Source organism: Lepus europaeus, chromosome 16 (genome assembly GCF_033115175.1).
Source record: "Lepus europaeus isolate LE1 chromosome 16, mLepTim1.pri, whole genome shotgun sequence".
In the NCBI taxonomy this organism is placed as follows: Eukaryota; Metazoa; Chordata; class Mammalia; order Lagomorpha; family Leporidae; genus Lepus; species Lepus europaeus.
Window position 1 is genome coordinate 20,543,968 of NC_084842.1, and position 16,170 is coordinate 20,560,137.

The 16,170-nt window shown below is 39.2% G+C and overlaps 1 protein-coding gene across 1 annotated transcript in view; it reads right to left on the reverse strand.

Annotated features, from left to right (window-relative positions):
* LOC133775037 (disintegrin and metalloproteinase domain-containing protein 20-like) overlaps positions 1–16,170 on the reverse strand; it is a 44,389-nt gene that overhangs the window by 11,094 nt on the left and 17,125 nt on the right. Inside the window, exon 4 of the mRNA XM_062213137.1 lies at positions 11,798–12,080. Coding sequence (XP_062069121.1) covers positions 11,798–12,080 — 283 coding nt within the window. The remainder of the gene's footprint in view (positions 1–11,797; positions 12,081–16,170) is intronic.

Below are 16,170 nucleotides of genomic sequence, written 5' to 3' on the forward strand. Positions count from 1 at the left end.
ACCACAACACGTCGTAATCAAACTCACCACAGTGAAACATAAAGAAAAGATCCTAAAATGTGCAAGAGACAAACGCTGGATTACTCTCATAGGATCTCCAATTAGACTCACAGCTGACTTCTCATCAGAAACCCTACAAGCTAGAAGGGAATGGCGAGACATAGCCCAGGTACTAAGAGAGAAAAACTGCCAGCCCAGAATATTATATCCTGCAAAGCTCTCATTTGTGAATGAAGGTGAAATAAAGACCTTTCACAGCAAACAGAAATTGAAAGAATTTGTCACCACTCGTCCAGCCCTGCCAAAGGTGCTTAAAGATGTGTTACATACAGAAACACAGAAACATGGTCACCAATATGAAAGAAGGTAAAGGAAGGAAACCTCACAGCAAAAGCTCCCAGGAATCTCAAACCATATATTAGAAAAAAATCTTTGGCAAATGACAGGGCAAAGTTACTCCTTCTCAATAGTCACATTGAATGTTAATGGCCTGAACTGTCCAGTTAAAAGACACAGATTGGCTGATTGGGTTAAGGAACAAAACCCATCTTTTTGCTGCTTACAAGAAACTCATCTTTCCAACAATGATCCATACAGACTGAAAGTGAAAGGCTGGAAAAAGATATACCATGCCAACAGAAATGAAAACAGAGCGGGCATAGCCATATTAATATCGGACAACATAAACTTTACCACAAAAACTGTTAGGAGAAACAAAGAGGGGCACTATATAATGATTAAGGGATCCATTCAACAGGAAGATATAACGATTATCAATGTATATGCACCTAATTACAGGGCACCAGCTTATTTAAAAGACTTATTAAGGGACTTAAAGGGAGACTTAGACACCAATACAATAGTACTTAGGGACTTCAATACTCCACTCTCAGAGACAGACAGATCAACAGGACAGAAGATCAACAAGGAGACAGTAGATTTAAATGACACTATAGCCCAAATGGATCTAACAGATATCTACAGAACATTTCATCCTACACATAAAGAATTTACATTCTTCTCAGCAGTACATGGAACCTTCTCTAGGATTGACCACATACTAGGCCATAAAGCAAGTCTCAGCAAATTCAAAAGAATTAGAATCATACCATGCAGCTTCTAAGACCACAAAGGAATTAAATCGGAAATTAGCAACTCAGGAATCCCTAGAGCACGTGCAAACACATGGACACTGAACAACATGCTGCTGAATGAACAATGGGTCATAGAAGAAATTAAAAGAGAAATCAAAAATTTTCTGGAAGTAAATGAGGATAAAAGCACAACATACCAAAACCTATGGGATACAACAAAAGCAGTGTTAAGAGGAAAGTTTATATCAATAGGTGCCTACATCAAGAAATTGGAAAGGCACCAAATAGATGAGCTTTCAATTCATCTCAAGGATCTAGAAAATCTGCAGCAAACCAAACCCAAACCCAGTAGGAGAAGAGAAATAATTAAAATCAAAGAAGAAATCAACAGGATTGAATAAAAAACATTACAAAAAATCAGCCAAACGAGGAGCTGGTTTTTTGAAAAAATAAACAAAATTGACACCCATTGGCTCAACTAACTAAAAAAAGAAAAGACCCAAATCAATAGGATCAGAGATGAAAAAGGAAACGTAACAACAGACACCACAGAAATAAAAAGAATCATCAGAAATTACTACAAGGACTTGTATGCCAGCAAACAGGGAAATCTATCAGAAATGGACAGATTCTTGGACACATATAACCTACCTAAATTGAGCCAGGAAGACATAGAAAACCTAAACAGACCCATAACTGACACAGAAATTGAAACAGTAATAAAGGCCCTCCCAACAAAGAAAAACCCAGGACCAGATGGATTCACTGCTGAGTTCTACCAAACATTTAGAGAAGAACTAACTCCAATTCTTCTCAAACTATTCAAAACAATCAAAAAAGAGGGAATCCTCCCAAATTCGTTCTATGAAGCCAGCATCACCTTAATTCCTAAGCTGGAAAAAGATGCAGCATTGAAAGAGAATTACAGACCAATATCCCTGATGAACATAGATGCAAAAATACTCAATAAAATTCTGGCCAACAGAATACAACAACATATCAGAAAGATCATCCACCCAGACCAAGTGTTATTTATCCCTGGTATGCTGGGATGGTTCAATGTTCACAAAACAATCAACGTGATACACTACATTAACAGACTGCAGAAGAAAAACCATATGATTCTCTCAATAGATGCAGAGAAAGCATTTGATAAAATACAACACACTTTCATGATGAAAACTCTAAGCAAACTGGGTATGGAAGGAACATTCCTCAATACAATCAAAGCAATGTATGAAAAACCCATGGCCAACATCCTATTAAATGGGGAAACGTTGGAAGCATTTCCGCTGAGATCTGGTACCAGACAGGGATGCCCACTCTCACCACTGCTATTCAATATAGTTCTGGAAGTTTTAGCCAGAGCTATTAGGCAAGAAAAAGAAATTAAAGGGATACAAATTGGGAAGGAAGAACTCAAACTATCCCTCTTTGCAGATGATATGATTCTTTATTTAGGGGACCCAAAGAACTCTACTAAGAGACTATTGGAACTCATCGAAGAGTTTGGCAAAGTAGCAGGATATAATATCAATGCACAAAAATCACAGCCTTTGTATACACAGGCAACGCCACAGCTGAGGAAGAACTTCTAAGATCAATCGCATTCACAATAGCTAAAAAACAATCAAATACCTTGGAATAAACGTAACCAAGGATGTTAAAAATCTCTACAATGAAAACTACAAAACCTTAGAGAAAGAAATAGAAGAGGATACCAAAAAATGGAGAAATCTTCCATGCTCATGGATTGGAAGAATCAATATCATCAAAATGTCTATTCTCCCAAAAGCAATTTATACATTCAATGCAATACCAATCAAGATACCGAAGACATTCTTCTCAGATCTGGAAACAATGATGCTGAAATTCATATGGAGACACAGAAGAGCTCGAATAGCCAAAGCAATCTTGTACAACAAAAACAAAGCCTGAGGCATCACAATACCAGATTTCAGGACATACTACAGGGCAATTGTTATCAAAACAGCATGGTACTGGTACAGAAACAGATGGATAGACCAATGGAACAGAATAGAAACACCAGAAATCAATCCAAACATCTACAGCCAACTTACATTTGATCAAAGATCCAAAACTAATCCCTGGAATAAGGACAGTCTATTTAATAAATGGTGCTGGGAAAATTGGATTTCCATGTGCAGAAGCTTGAAGCAAGACCCATACCTTTCACCTTACACAAAAATTCACTCAACATGGATTAAAGACTTAAATCTATGACCCGACACCATCAAATTATTAGAGAGCATTGGAGAAACCCTGCAAGATATAGGTACAGGCAAAGACTTCTTGGAAAAGACCCCAGAAGCACAGGCAGTCAAAGCCAAAATTAACATTTGGGATTGCATCAAATTGAGAAGTTTCTGTACTGCAAAAGAAACAGTCAGGAAAGTGAAGAGGCAACCGACAGAATGGGAAAAAATATTTGCAAACTATGCAACAGATAAAGGGTTGATAACCAGAATCTACAAAGAAATTAAGAAACTCCACAACAACAAAACAAACAACCCACTTAAGAGATGGGCCAAGGACCTCAATAGACATTTTTCCAAAGAGGAAACGCAAATGGCCAACAGACACATGAAAAAATGTTCAAGATCACTAGCAATCAGAGAAATGCAAATCAAAACCACAATGAGGTTTCACCACACCCCGGTGAGAATGGCTCACATTCAGAAATCTACCAACAGCAGATGCTGGAGAGGATGTGGGGAAAAAGGGACACTAACCCACTGTTGGTGGGAATGCAAACCGGTTAAGCCACTATGGAAGTCAGTCTGGAGATTCCTCAGAAACCTGAACATAACCCTACCATACAACCCAGCCATCCCACTCCTTGGAATTTACCCAAAGGAAATTAAACTGGCAAATAAAAAAGCCATCTGCACCTTAATGTTTATTGCAGCCCAAGTCACAATAGCTAAGACCTGGAACCAACCCAAATGCCCACCAACAGTAGACTGGATAAAGAAATTATGGGACATGTACTCCATAGAATACTACAGCAGTAAGAAACAATGAAACCCAGTCATTTGCAACAAGATGGAGGAATCTGGAAAATATCATGCTGAGTGAATTAAGCCAGTCCCAAAGAGACAAATATCATTTGTTTTCCCTGATCAGTGACAACTGAGCACCAAAGGGGAAACCTGTTGAAGTGAAATGGACACTATAAGAAACAATGACCTGATCAGCTCTTGTGCTGACTGTTGATGTACAATGTAATACTTTATCCTTTTTAGTATTTGTTGTTGTTGTTGTTGTTCTAGTACTAGTGGTTGAACTCTGTAATTAACACACAATTATTCTTAGGTATTTAAATTTTAACTGAAAAGTGATCACTGTTAAATTTAAGAGTGGAAAAGGAGAGGGAGGAGATGCACAATTTGGGACATGCTCAATCGGACTTGCCCCAAATGATGGAGTTAGAAATGTGCCAGGGGATTCCAATACAATCCCATCAAGGCGGCATGTACCAATGCCATCGCACTAGTCCAAGTGATCAATTTCAGTTCACAATTGATCACACTGATAGGTCTAAGAGTCAAAGGGATCACACAAACAAGACTAGGGTCTGCTAATACTAACTGATAGAACCAAGAAGGGAGAGAACGATCCAACATGGGAAGCGGGAGACACAGCAGACTCATAGAATGGTGGATGTCCTAAACAGCACTCTGGCCTCAGAATCAGTCCTTAAGGCATTCGGATCTGGCTCAAGAACCCTTGAGAGTATTTTAGGCATGGAAAGCCAAGATACCATGGAATAGAAACAAAAAAGAAGAAGACCTAAATGAAAGATCTCTGTGAGTGAGATCCCAGTGGAAAGAACGGGGCCATCAAAGAAGGAGGTACCTTTCTCTGAAGGGAGGAGAGAACTTCCACTTTGACTATGACCCTGTCAGAATGAGATCGAAGTCAGTGAATCCTAAAGGCTTCCATAGCCTCGGCAACTCATGACTAGAGCCTAGGGAGATTACTGACGCCATAAACAAGAGTGTCAAATTGTTAAATCAACAACAGGAGTCACTGTGTACTTACGTCCCATGTGGGATCTGTCCTTAATGTGTTGTCTAATGTGAAGTGATGCTATAACTAGTACTGAAACAGTATTTTTACACTTTGTGTTTCTGCGTGGGTGCAAACTGATGAGATCTTTACTAATTATATACTGAATCATCTTCTGTATATAAAGATAATTGGAAATGAAAAAAAACCTGGTTTTAAATTGGAAATGTCATAGAAAATTAATTAATTTTTAAAAAAAAATTATGTAGGATCTCTGTCTTTAATGTGCTGCACACTGTTATTTAATGCTATAACTAGTACTCCAACAGTATTTTTTTTCACTTTGTGTTGCTATATGGGGGCAAACTGTTGAAATCTTAATATATACTAAACTGATCTTCTGTATATAAAGAGAATTGAAAATGAACCTTGATGTGATTGGAAGGGGAGAGGGAGCGGGAAAGGGGAGGGTTGCTGGTGGGAGTGATGTTATGGGAGGGAGGAAGCCATTGTAACCCATAAGCTGTACTTTGGAAATTTATATTCATTAAATAAAAGTAAAAAAAAAAAAAACTTTTCCCTAACAGATTGAATTTTATCAATTTTTTTCAAGTGAAAAATTATATCTATCCTATTGAGATTGTTTGCTCCTTCTATGTGTAAAGTCCTTGATGCTAATCCTTGTTGTTTCATGTGTCACCCTTTTATACCCTCTATCGATGAGTTGTAGTCTATAGGATGCATGTGTCACCAGCCCATATCCCCTTTCCTTATTAACTATCTATTTTCCTCCCCTGTTCATGAGTTGGAAATAATTAATAGCATTAAAATATCTATGCCACCCAAAACAACACATATAGTCCATGCAATCTTCATCAAAATTTCAATGGTGGGGCAGGCATTGTGGTGCAGTGGGTTAAACTAGCACTGGAGATGCCTGTATCCATATCAGAGTGCTGTGGGTCAAGTTTTTCCTCCTCTTTGAATCTAGCGTCCTGCTAATGCATTTGGGAGACAGCAGTGATGGTTCAATGACCTCGGTTACTGTCACTCACATGGGACTAGATGGAGTTCCAGGCTCCTGGATTTGGCATGACTCAGACCTTACTGTGTGTGTGTGTGTGTGTGTCTCCCTCTCTCCATGTCACTCTTTCAAATAAACAATGAACAAAAATAGTTTTAAAAATATGTGTGGCATTCTTCACTGAACTAGAGAAAAAAATCCTAAAATTCATTTGAAACCACAAAAGATCCTGAATAACCAAAACAATCTTAAGTATAAAGAACAAGACTAGAGGTATCAGAAACCTGATCTCAAAAGATAACTACAAGCCACAGTAATAAAAACAGCGGGGTACTGGCATAAAAAACTGAATTGCAGATCAATGGAACAAAATAACCACAAAACAATCCCATGCATCTACAGCCAACCGATCTTTGGCAAAAGGGCCAAAAATATATACTGGAGAAAGGTCAATCTCATTAACAAATCATGTTGGAAAACTGGATTTCCATATGCAGAAGGATGAACTTAGATTCTTGTCTTTCACTTTATAAAAATAGTACTCCAGGGAGCCAGCACTGTCGTGTAGTAGGTTAATCCTCCACCTGCCGCACCACATCCCATATGGGTTAACCCACATCCTGTCTGCTCCTCTTCCAATCCAGTTCTCTGTTATACCCTGAGAAAGCAGCAGAAGATGGCCCAAGCGCTTTGGCCCCTGAACCCATGTGGGAGACCCAGAAGAAGCACCTAGCTCCTGGCTTCAGATCAGATCAGCTCAGCTCTGGACGTTGCAGTCATCTGGAAAGTGAACCAGCGGATGGAAGACCTTGACCTTTCTCTCTGTCTTTCCTTCTCACTGTCTGTAACTCTACCTCTCAAATAAATAAATAAATAAAATCTTTTTAAAAAAATACTCAAAATAAATTAAATACCTAGATATAAAACCAGAAACTATGAAACAAATAAAATTATATCAAACCATTAAACTTCTTTTTTTTAAAATTTTTTAAAAAATTTTTGACAGGCAGAGTGGACAGTGAGAGAGAGAGACAGAGAGAAAGGTCTTCCTTTTGCTGTTGGTTCACCCTCCAATGGCCGCTGCGGCCGGCGCATCGCGCTGATCCGAAGGCAGGAGCCAGGTGCTTATCCTGGTCTCCCATGGGGTGCAGAGCCCAAGTACTTGGGCCATCCTCCACTGTACTCCCTGGCCACAGCAGAGAGCTGGCCTGGAAGAGGGGCAACCGGGACAGAATCCGGTGCCCCAACCGGGACTAGAACCCGGTGTGCCGGCGCCGCTAGGCGAAGGATTAGCCTATTGAGCCGCGGCGCTGGCCTCAAACCATTAAACTTCTAAATAGCCAAGTAAATAACCAACACAATGAAGAGAAATCTGACAGAATAGGAAAAATACTACTACATTGTTCAACCTGCAGCACTGAAATATCTGGAATATATTATGAACACAACAACTCAACCGTAGAAAAGCAATTAATTTGATTAATCAATGGACAGATTATTGGGATACAGTTCTCAAAAGAAGAAACAGAATTGTCCCATATGAAAAATTCTGACTAATCACAGAAATGCAAATAAAACCCAAAATGAAATATTCTCTCAATCAGTTAGAATGACTAAAATCAAAAACACAAAGAAATGCTGCTGAAGATGCAAAGAAAGGAGAGCTCTTATCTACTGTTGACAGCAGTGTAACTTAGTAAAACCACTTTGGAAAACACATTAGACATTACTTAAAAAAAAAAACTAAAACTAGCACCAGCACATAACTCAGCTATCCCACCCCTGAATATATATCCAAAGGAAACAAAATTAAATATCAAAGAGACATCTGTACTACCATGTTTATTCAGCACCATACACAACAGTCAAGACACAGAATCAACCAAGATGTCCATTGAAAAAGCAATGGTAACCACAATGAGGTATATATACATAAAGAATTGTATTCAATCTAAAACAGAATAAAACTGTCATTTGCAGGAACAGGGATGGAAATCTAGGACATTATGTTAAGAAAAATAAACCAGTCCCAGAAAGAGAAATACTAAATAGTCTCAGTGATAACTGAAAACTAAAAATAGTTGCTTTTATGTAAGTAGTGAGTAAAACAAGGATTACCCGAGTCTAGGAAATCTACTAGAGGAGGATAGAGAGAGGCTGGTTACCAGGTACAAAAACACAATCAGATAAGAGGAATAAATTCTGGTGTTCTATATCACAGCAGGGTGATTCCCATTAACACTAACTTATTAAATGTTTTAAAATATCTAAAAGAAAAGATTTCCAGTATTCTCCATACAAAGAAATAATAAATATCTGAGGTGAGATATTCTAATGGTCCTAATTTGATTATTATATATGTTATACATATATCAAACCATAATACTGAATGCTTTAAGAATGTACAATTATTATGTGTCTATTAAATTAATAATAACAACATTTTTAAATGACTTATGCACTAAGACCAGGTGGAATTTATCTCAGGTATGAAAGCTGGCCCAACATTTAAAATCAAATTAACATCATCTAATACCTCAACAAGGTAAAGAAAAAAACACTACATGACCTATAAATTCATACAGAAAAGCCATTTGACCAAGTCCAACTAAATTCACGCTTATAAATTCCAGAAATTAGTATTATAAGGAGAATTTCTTCAACTTGATAAAGACTACCTATCAAAAAAACCAAGTACAGCTCTCTTCATTCTCACAGATGAGAATAAAGATTTTCTACTACATAAAGAACCAGGTGAGGATTTCCCCTCCCCCCATTTCTTTTCAACATTGTGGTGGGAGTCTTAGCTACTACAGGAAGACAAGAAAATAAAATAAATAGTGAACAAATTAAAAACAACAAAACTATTTTGTTTGCTTGAGAATACATTATTGTATATAGAAAATTCAAAGCTGTTGGAGGAATAAACATTCAAATCTCCTGGAACTAATGTTCAATTACAGTAATATTGCAGGATACAACAATGAACAAGTGGAGCAGGAAACTGAAAACACAGTAACATTTCTATTAGCATTCCCAAAAATGAAATACTTAGGTATAAATTGAATACATACAATATCTATGAAGAAAACTACAGAACTCTGATAAATGAAATCAAAGAACAATCAAATAAAAAGAGACAGATTCTACATTCATAGAAAGGAAGCTTTACTATATTTAAGATAACAGTTTATCTCTCAACTTGATCTGTGGATCTAATGCAGCATCAATCAAAAGCCTAGCATGTTGGGTTCTGTTGGTGGTGTTATATCAACAAACTGATTCTAAAGGTTATATGGAGGGGTCAGAGCTGTGGCATGGTAGGATAAGCCTCCCTCTGCAGTGCCAGCATCCCATATGGGTGTCAGCAACTCAAAATTTATATATTTGGAAATGCTTAACCAGCTCATTAAAAGTACATACTACAGATATTTCCTCATTTCTAATAAGGACACATCACATTAAACACCTGCAAAGTCATTGTGCTTATAGATTTCAGAGATTTTAAGACAGTTTCACTTAACAATAAAGTAGCATTTGAGATTTACTGAGGAGTCATAACTAGAAAAATAATTTTTCATGAATTAATAATCTATTCTACAATAATTAAGCTTCCAAGATGATTACATTTAAATCCATCCTCATAAATTTCTCCTTTTAGAATTTTTTTTGTTTATTCCAGGAGTGAAGATTAGTTTAATAATGAAAAAACGTAATTCATCACATTATCAGACTAAGAAAAAAAACCCATATTTATCATCCGAATTGATGTAGAAACATCATCTAGTAAAATTAAAAACTAACAACTATTCTTAATTTTTAAAAAGCACAAGAACAGAAAGGAACTTTCTCTGATAAAGAGCATCTACAAAAACTCTACAACTAGGGGCCGGCGCTGTGGCATAGCAGGTAAAGCCACCGCCTGCAGTGCTGGCATCCCATACGGGCACCGGTTCAAGTCCCAGCTACTCCACTTCTGATCCAGCTCTCTGCTACGGCCCAGGAAGGCAATAGATGATGGCTGAAGTCCATGGGAAACCCGGAAGAAGCTCCTGACTCGTGGCTTCGGATCAGCACAGCTCCAGCCACTGGGGCCATCAGATGGAACCAGCAGATGAAAGACCTCTCTCTCTCTCCCCCTCTCTGCCTCTGTAACTCTGCCTTTCAAATAAATAAAATAAAATAAAATAAAATAAAATAAAATAAAATCTCTACAATTAGTATCACAATAAATGATCAAAGACTGAAAGCTTCCCCCTAGGGTTAGAAAGAAGTCAAGGGCACGCACTTTCACCACTGCTATTCAGCGATGTACTGGAGGTTCCAGAGAGTTTCATATGGCAAAAATAACAACTTAAAGCTGTCCAGTTCAGAAATGAAGAAATAAAGCTGCTATAGATGTAAGTCCATACTCTGAAAAGCCTATGAAATCTACAGAAACTATTGGAACGAACAAGCTCAGCAAGAACATATAATACATAAATCAAAAAATCAACTACATTTAATTTTTTAAAAAGATTTATTTATTTTGAAAGACAGAGTTAGAGAGAGAGCGACACAGGGAGAAAACTTCCATCCACTGGTTTACTCATCAGATGCCCACAAAGGTCAGGGTTGGACCAAGCCAAAGCCAGAAGCCAGAAATTACATTCCAGTTGCCCACATGGGTGGCAGGGGCCCAGATACTTGGGCCATTCTCTGGTGCTTTCCCCAGGCCATTGGCAGGGAGCTGGATCAGAAGTGAAGCAGCAGGGACATGAACCAGCACCCAAATGGGATGTCAGCATTGCAGGCAGCAGCTTTACCCGCTATGCCACAATGCTGGACCCTCAATTATATATCTCAGTATGCTAGGAACTACTGGAAATAAAATTTTTTCTGTGTCATTTACGACAGTCTTAAACATGTGAAACAAGGATAAACCTAACAAAAATATGTAACACCTGTATACTGCAAACTATAAATAATGCTGAGAGAAATTAAAGATCAAAAGTTGGCAGGATATGGAGAAAAAGATTGCCTCACACATGGTTGGAGGGAATACAAATTGGTACAACCATTATAGAAAACACTATGGAGACTCCTAGGAAAACTAAAGCTAGGATCTACCACAGGACCCTGCTATCCCACTCCTGGAATTATAACCAAAGTAAACAAAATCAGCATATTAAAGAGATACTACACTTCCATTTTAAAACAGCTCAATTCTCCACAGCAGTCCATCAACTGACAACTGCACAAAGAAAATGTAGTTTATATACACAAAGTAGTATGAGTCAGCCATAAAAAAGAATAAAATACATTCGCAACCAAATAGATGCAACTAAAAATCATTATGCTAAGTGAAGTAAGCCAAACCCAAAAAAACAAATCCATGTTTTCTATCATTCTGATAATTAAGTATAAAAACTGTGTGGATATCGTATCATTTGGAATATAGTTAAAATATTGTTTCACTGAACCAAAACCATATAAACGAAAATGAACAAAAACTAGAGGGAAGGGCCCCACCCCGCAGCTGCGGCTTCCATTCCCTTCCTCCCATGGTCTCCTTCTGGTTCTCCACACTTCTTTGAGTGTTTCCACCACTCCTCCATCCCTCCCCTGAGCCTGTGACCCGCATCTGCCTCCGTCCTTCCCGTCCTACCTCACAACTCTTGTTAAGAAGGTGGTGCTCCAAAAAGGACAAGGAAAAGTGGATGCCCAGATTCGCTCGGCCCATAAACCCTCCGCCGCTCCCCTCAGGTTCTTCCGGAGCTCGCGACAACGACGTTGGCGCACGGATAGTGCGCGTGGGTGCGGTGAAGAGACGCAGGCCCAAGACCAGTAGACAATCCTTACCGGCAGCGTTGATCAACAAGTTGTGCTTATACGTCCGAGCACACGAGCACACGGCGAGGTAGAGAGGAGCCAGGTGGGAAAAACAGGCTCTGAAAAGGTTGAATAAGGTAATAAGTAATCAGGCTCTGAAATGGTTGAATAAGGACTAATTACTTAGCCCGTGAACCCCTCCCCCACCAGCACAATGAACTGCAGGTGCAGTTGAGGTGGTCGCTTCCACTAGCGCACCACGATCAGGGGACTTAATAACAGCAAGTAAAAAGGCTGTGTATCTTTTTAACAGTTCACTTTGTACATGCTACCCCTTCAAACGCCTAAAGTTTCATTTACAAAAATTTATCACCCCAATATTAACAGTATGGCAGCATTTCTTTCCATATTCTAAGAGCACAGTGACCTCTTGCTTTAGATATTTCTAAAGGTCTTTTATTCGTTTGTTCACTGCTGTGTGATCCAAACCCAGATGAACCCCTAGTGCCAGAGATTACACGGATCTATAAAACAGACACAAGTACTACAGAGTAGCTGGGGAATGAATTCACAAGTATGTCATGTAATGCTACCTTAAAGTTAGGATAACCTGCATTGTAGCAAGAAAGAACGTTGCATTACTACTCCTTTTTTGATTTCCTTATTGGGCAGCTCCCTCTCAGACCTAATCTTTCCTAATTCTAGTTTTTGTTTAGCTCAATCCATTCATTCAGAGGCTCATCTGAGAAAACTCAAGTTCTCCAGCTGTAGACACTCTAAAGTTGTTACAACAGAATAGCTACCCAAGATACAGATAGTTTTAAGGAAGCAAGTGTCTTGCATGGCCATTGTCTTCACTGTAACTTGCTGGTGAGACTAAAGCCATTCCTCACTGCTCTAATATGCTGAAAAAGTCATCCGAGAGGGACTGTTATGGATGCCCAGTTGTCACATCACAGGAAGCAGCATTATTCAAGCAATATCCATGCTTGTGTAAGACTTTATACTTATAAACCCGATAAATATTTCAATAACTTTTCCTTCTTGTCATCTTCCCCCTCCTCCTTTGTCAACCAAAAAAAATCAAATTATTAATTTTGAGAAACAACTCATCTATAGTCTGAATATTCAGAATTTAGGTTATTTTGAGTTTTCTGGTAGTCTCTGACAAATCTGGAAAAAGATGACAGTGTCTAGGTTGGTTCATGTCACATGGGAACTGACTAGTAAATGTTCACTAAGTTAACCAATCATTCAAATCGACAAACATTTACTGAGCTAAACTCTGAGGAGAAGCCAGGACGAAAAGGTCTGCATCCTTAACCGCAGTTGACCTTGTGGAGCTGACTGGGCGGACTTAAGAGTCAACGGCATAAAGTGCAGCCGAAACTCGGAATGGCATAGCTAACCGTTATGTGGTGGGCAACACGTAGTGAAGAGTTTCTGAGCAAAAAGTAGGTATTTTAGCAGAGATAAGCAAGTTGGCATTTTATAGCAGTGATGATTTGAATCTGATGAAAGTGTGCTAAGCTTTGGTAGAGAATCCATGGGAAGGGCTGCGTGGAAGGAATACAAATAGGGAAAAGAATCCTTTTCCTGGGAGAGGCTGTTTTCCTGTGAAGACAGTGGGGTTGCTTTTGTCATACTAATCAGTGGTCTGTCTTTATGTCAAGGAAGCAAAATGTCTCAAGTACTCCCTAGGACTCTGAAGACTAAAATAAAATAGATTAGCTAATTCAAGCTTTGAAACATCAGATGATAGGGACTGATGTCGTGTCATGACCAGTTAAGCTGCCTCCCTCGATGCCAGCGTCCGTATAGGCTTTGTTCCAGTCTTACAGTCTTCCAGTCTTCCAGTCTTTATAGTCCAGTTGGACTATAAAAAGTATTCTTGATCTTAGGAGAAAAATGGATAGTTTTTTTTTTGTTTGTTTGTTTTTTGTTTTGTTTGACAGGCAGAGTTAGACAGTGAGAGAGAGACAGAGAGGAAGGAATTCCTTTTTCCGTTGGTTAACCCCCTAAATGGCTGCTACGGCTGGCGTGTTGCGAAACCAGGAGCCAGATGCTTCTTCCTGGTCTCCCATGCGGGTGCAGGGCCCAAGCACTCGGGCCATCCTCCACTGCACTCCCAGGCCACAGCAGAGAGCTGGACTGGAAGAGGAGCAACCGGGACAGAATCCGGCGCTCCAACAGGGACTAGAACCTGGGGTGCCGGCGCCGCAGGCAGAGGATTAGCCTAGTGAGTCGCGGCGCCAGCTGAAAAATGGCTAGTTTTAAACACATACATTTTGCTGACTGAGAACAAGATCAGCACAACCAATCTCCATTTGCCATGGAATATAAAGAAAGAAAATGAACTGAAACATGTCTACTATTGGAGGAAAAATTGTCATTATCCTTCCAAATAGTACTAGAAGCAGACACACTCAAGGGGGTGTGCTGAACATAGAAGAAAAAGTCCTCTTTTTTAATGTTTAAGTAACTGTGTAAGGCTGCTGCATGTCTTCATTTTCCTTTCTTTCATTTAAGTTTTGAGAAATATTTATTCTTGGGGCTGGCACCATGACACAGTAGGTTAATCCTCCGCCTGCGGCACCAGCATCTCATATGGGCACTGGTTCTAGTCCTGGCTGCTTCTCTTCCAATCCAGCTCTCTGCTGTAGCCTGGGAAAGCAGTGGAAATGGCCCAAGTCCTTGGGCCCCTGCATCCACATGGGAGACCAGGAAGAAGCTCCTGTCTCCTGGCTTGGGATCAGTGCAGCTCTGGCTGTTGCAGCCATTTGGGGAGTGTACCAATGAAAGGAAGACCTTTCTCTCTGTCTCTCCCTTTCACTGTCTGTAACTCTACCTTTTGAGCAAATAAATATGATCTTTAAACAATTTTTAAAATTTTATTCTAGAAAAATTCAAAATATAAATAAGAGAAAAAATTAGCATGAGTCTCCATGATAACCACCTCAACAGTCCTAAAAAATTTTGTCAACATTTTTGTTCCTGGATTGGTTTCCGACACCTCACAAATATGAAGTCATTGTACTCATGAATACTGCAAGGTGCATCCTTTACTGGGAAGAACACTTTTTGTGAAACCACAAAGCTCTATCACAATGTACACAACTAACATTTCTTTTATAGTACCTAATATGCATTTCAAATTGTATTTGCTTTGCTTTTAAGAGTAAAAACATAATTCTTATACTATTGTAAAAAGTAGATCCAAAAGGAGAAAAATCTGGGACTGGCATTGCATCCTAGTGGATTAAGCTGCTACTTTGGATGTCTGTGTCCAGTATCAGCACTGGTACAAGTCCTGGCTGCTCTACTTCCAATCCAGCTTACTGCTATTACATTGTGGAAGGCAGCATGTGATGGCTGAAGAGCCTGGGCTCCTGCCACTCACTTAGGAGATCAAGACAGAGCATCCTTTGCCCTCCACAGATGTTGAAGGTATTTGGGGAGTGAACCAGTGAATGGAAGATCTTTGCCTATTTTTCTCTGTCCCTTTTTCTGTTACTCTGCCTTTCAAGTAGATGAAAATAAATAAACATTAAAACAAAAAGAAGGGGGGCATTGCTGTGGTAGGCTGAGCCTCAACCTGTGGCATCCCATATGGGTTCAGTTAGTGTCTCAGCTGCTCCTCTTCCAATCCAGCTCTCTGCTTATGGCCTGGGAAAGCAGTGGAGGGTGGCCCAAGTGATTGGGCTCCTGCACTTGCATGGGAGACTTGGGGTGGGGAGGAAGCTCCTGGCAACTGATTTCAGATTAGCTTAGCTCTGGCTGTTGCAGCCTTTTGGGGAGGGAAACAGTGGATGGTAGAACTTTTCCTCTTTCTCTCCCTCACTCTGTCTATAACTCTACCTCTAAAGTAAATAAATATATTTTTAAAAAATGGTGGGGGCTAGGGAGAAAAGTCAGAAGAGAGACTAGTTATGAGCTTATTGCAAATGTTTGATGCTAAATGTTTTAGTTTAAACTTTGACATTGCGCAACAAACTGTGGACACGTCAGAAGCCAAGACTGCATAAAAGGGAGTTTTAAGAAAGAGGCATCATAAAATGAAGTACAAAGAAGAAGGGGTTATAGGAAAATTGAATAAACTTCATTATGAAATTAAATATATGATTCAGTTTATATAGAATAGGTATACACATGTCGACATACCACACACACACATACACACCCCTAAATTCCTAGGGCTCAAGCAATATT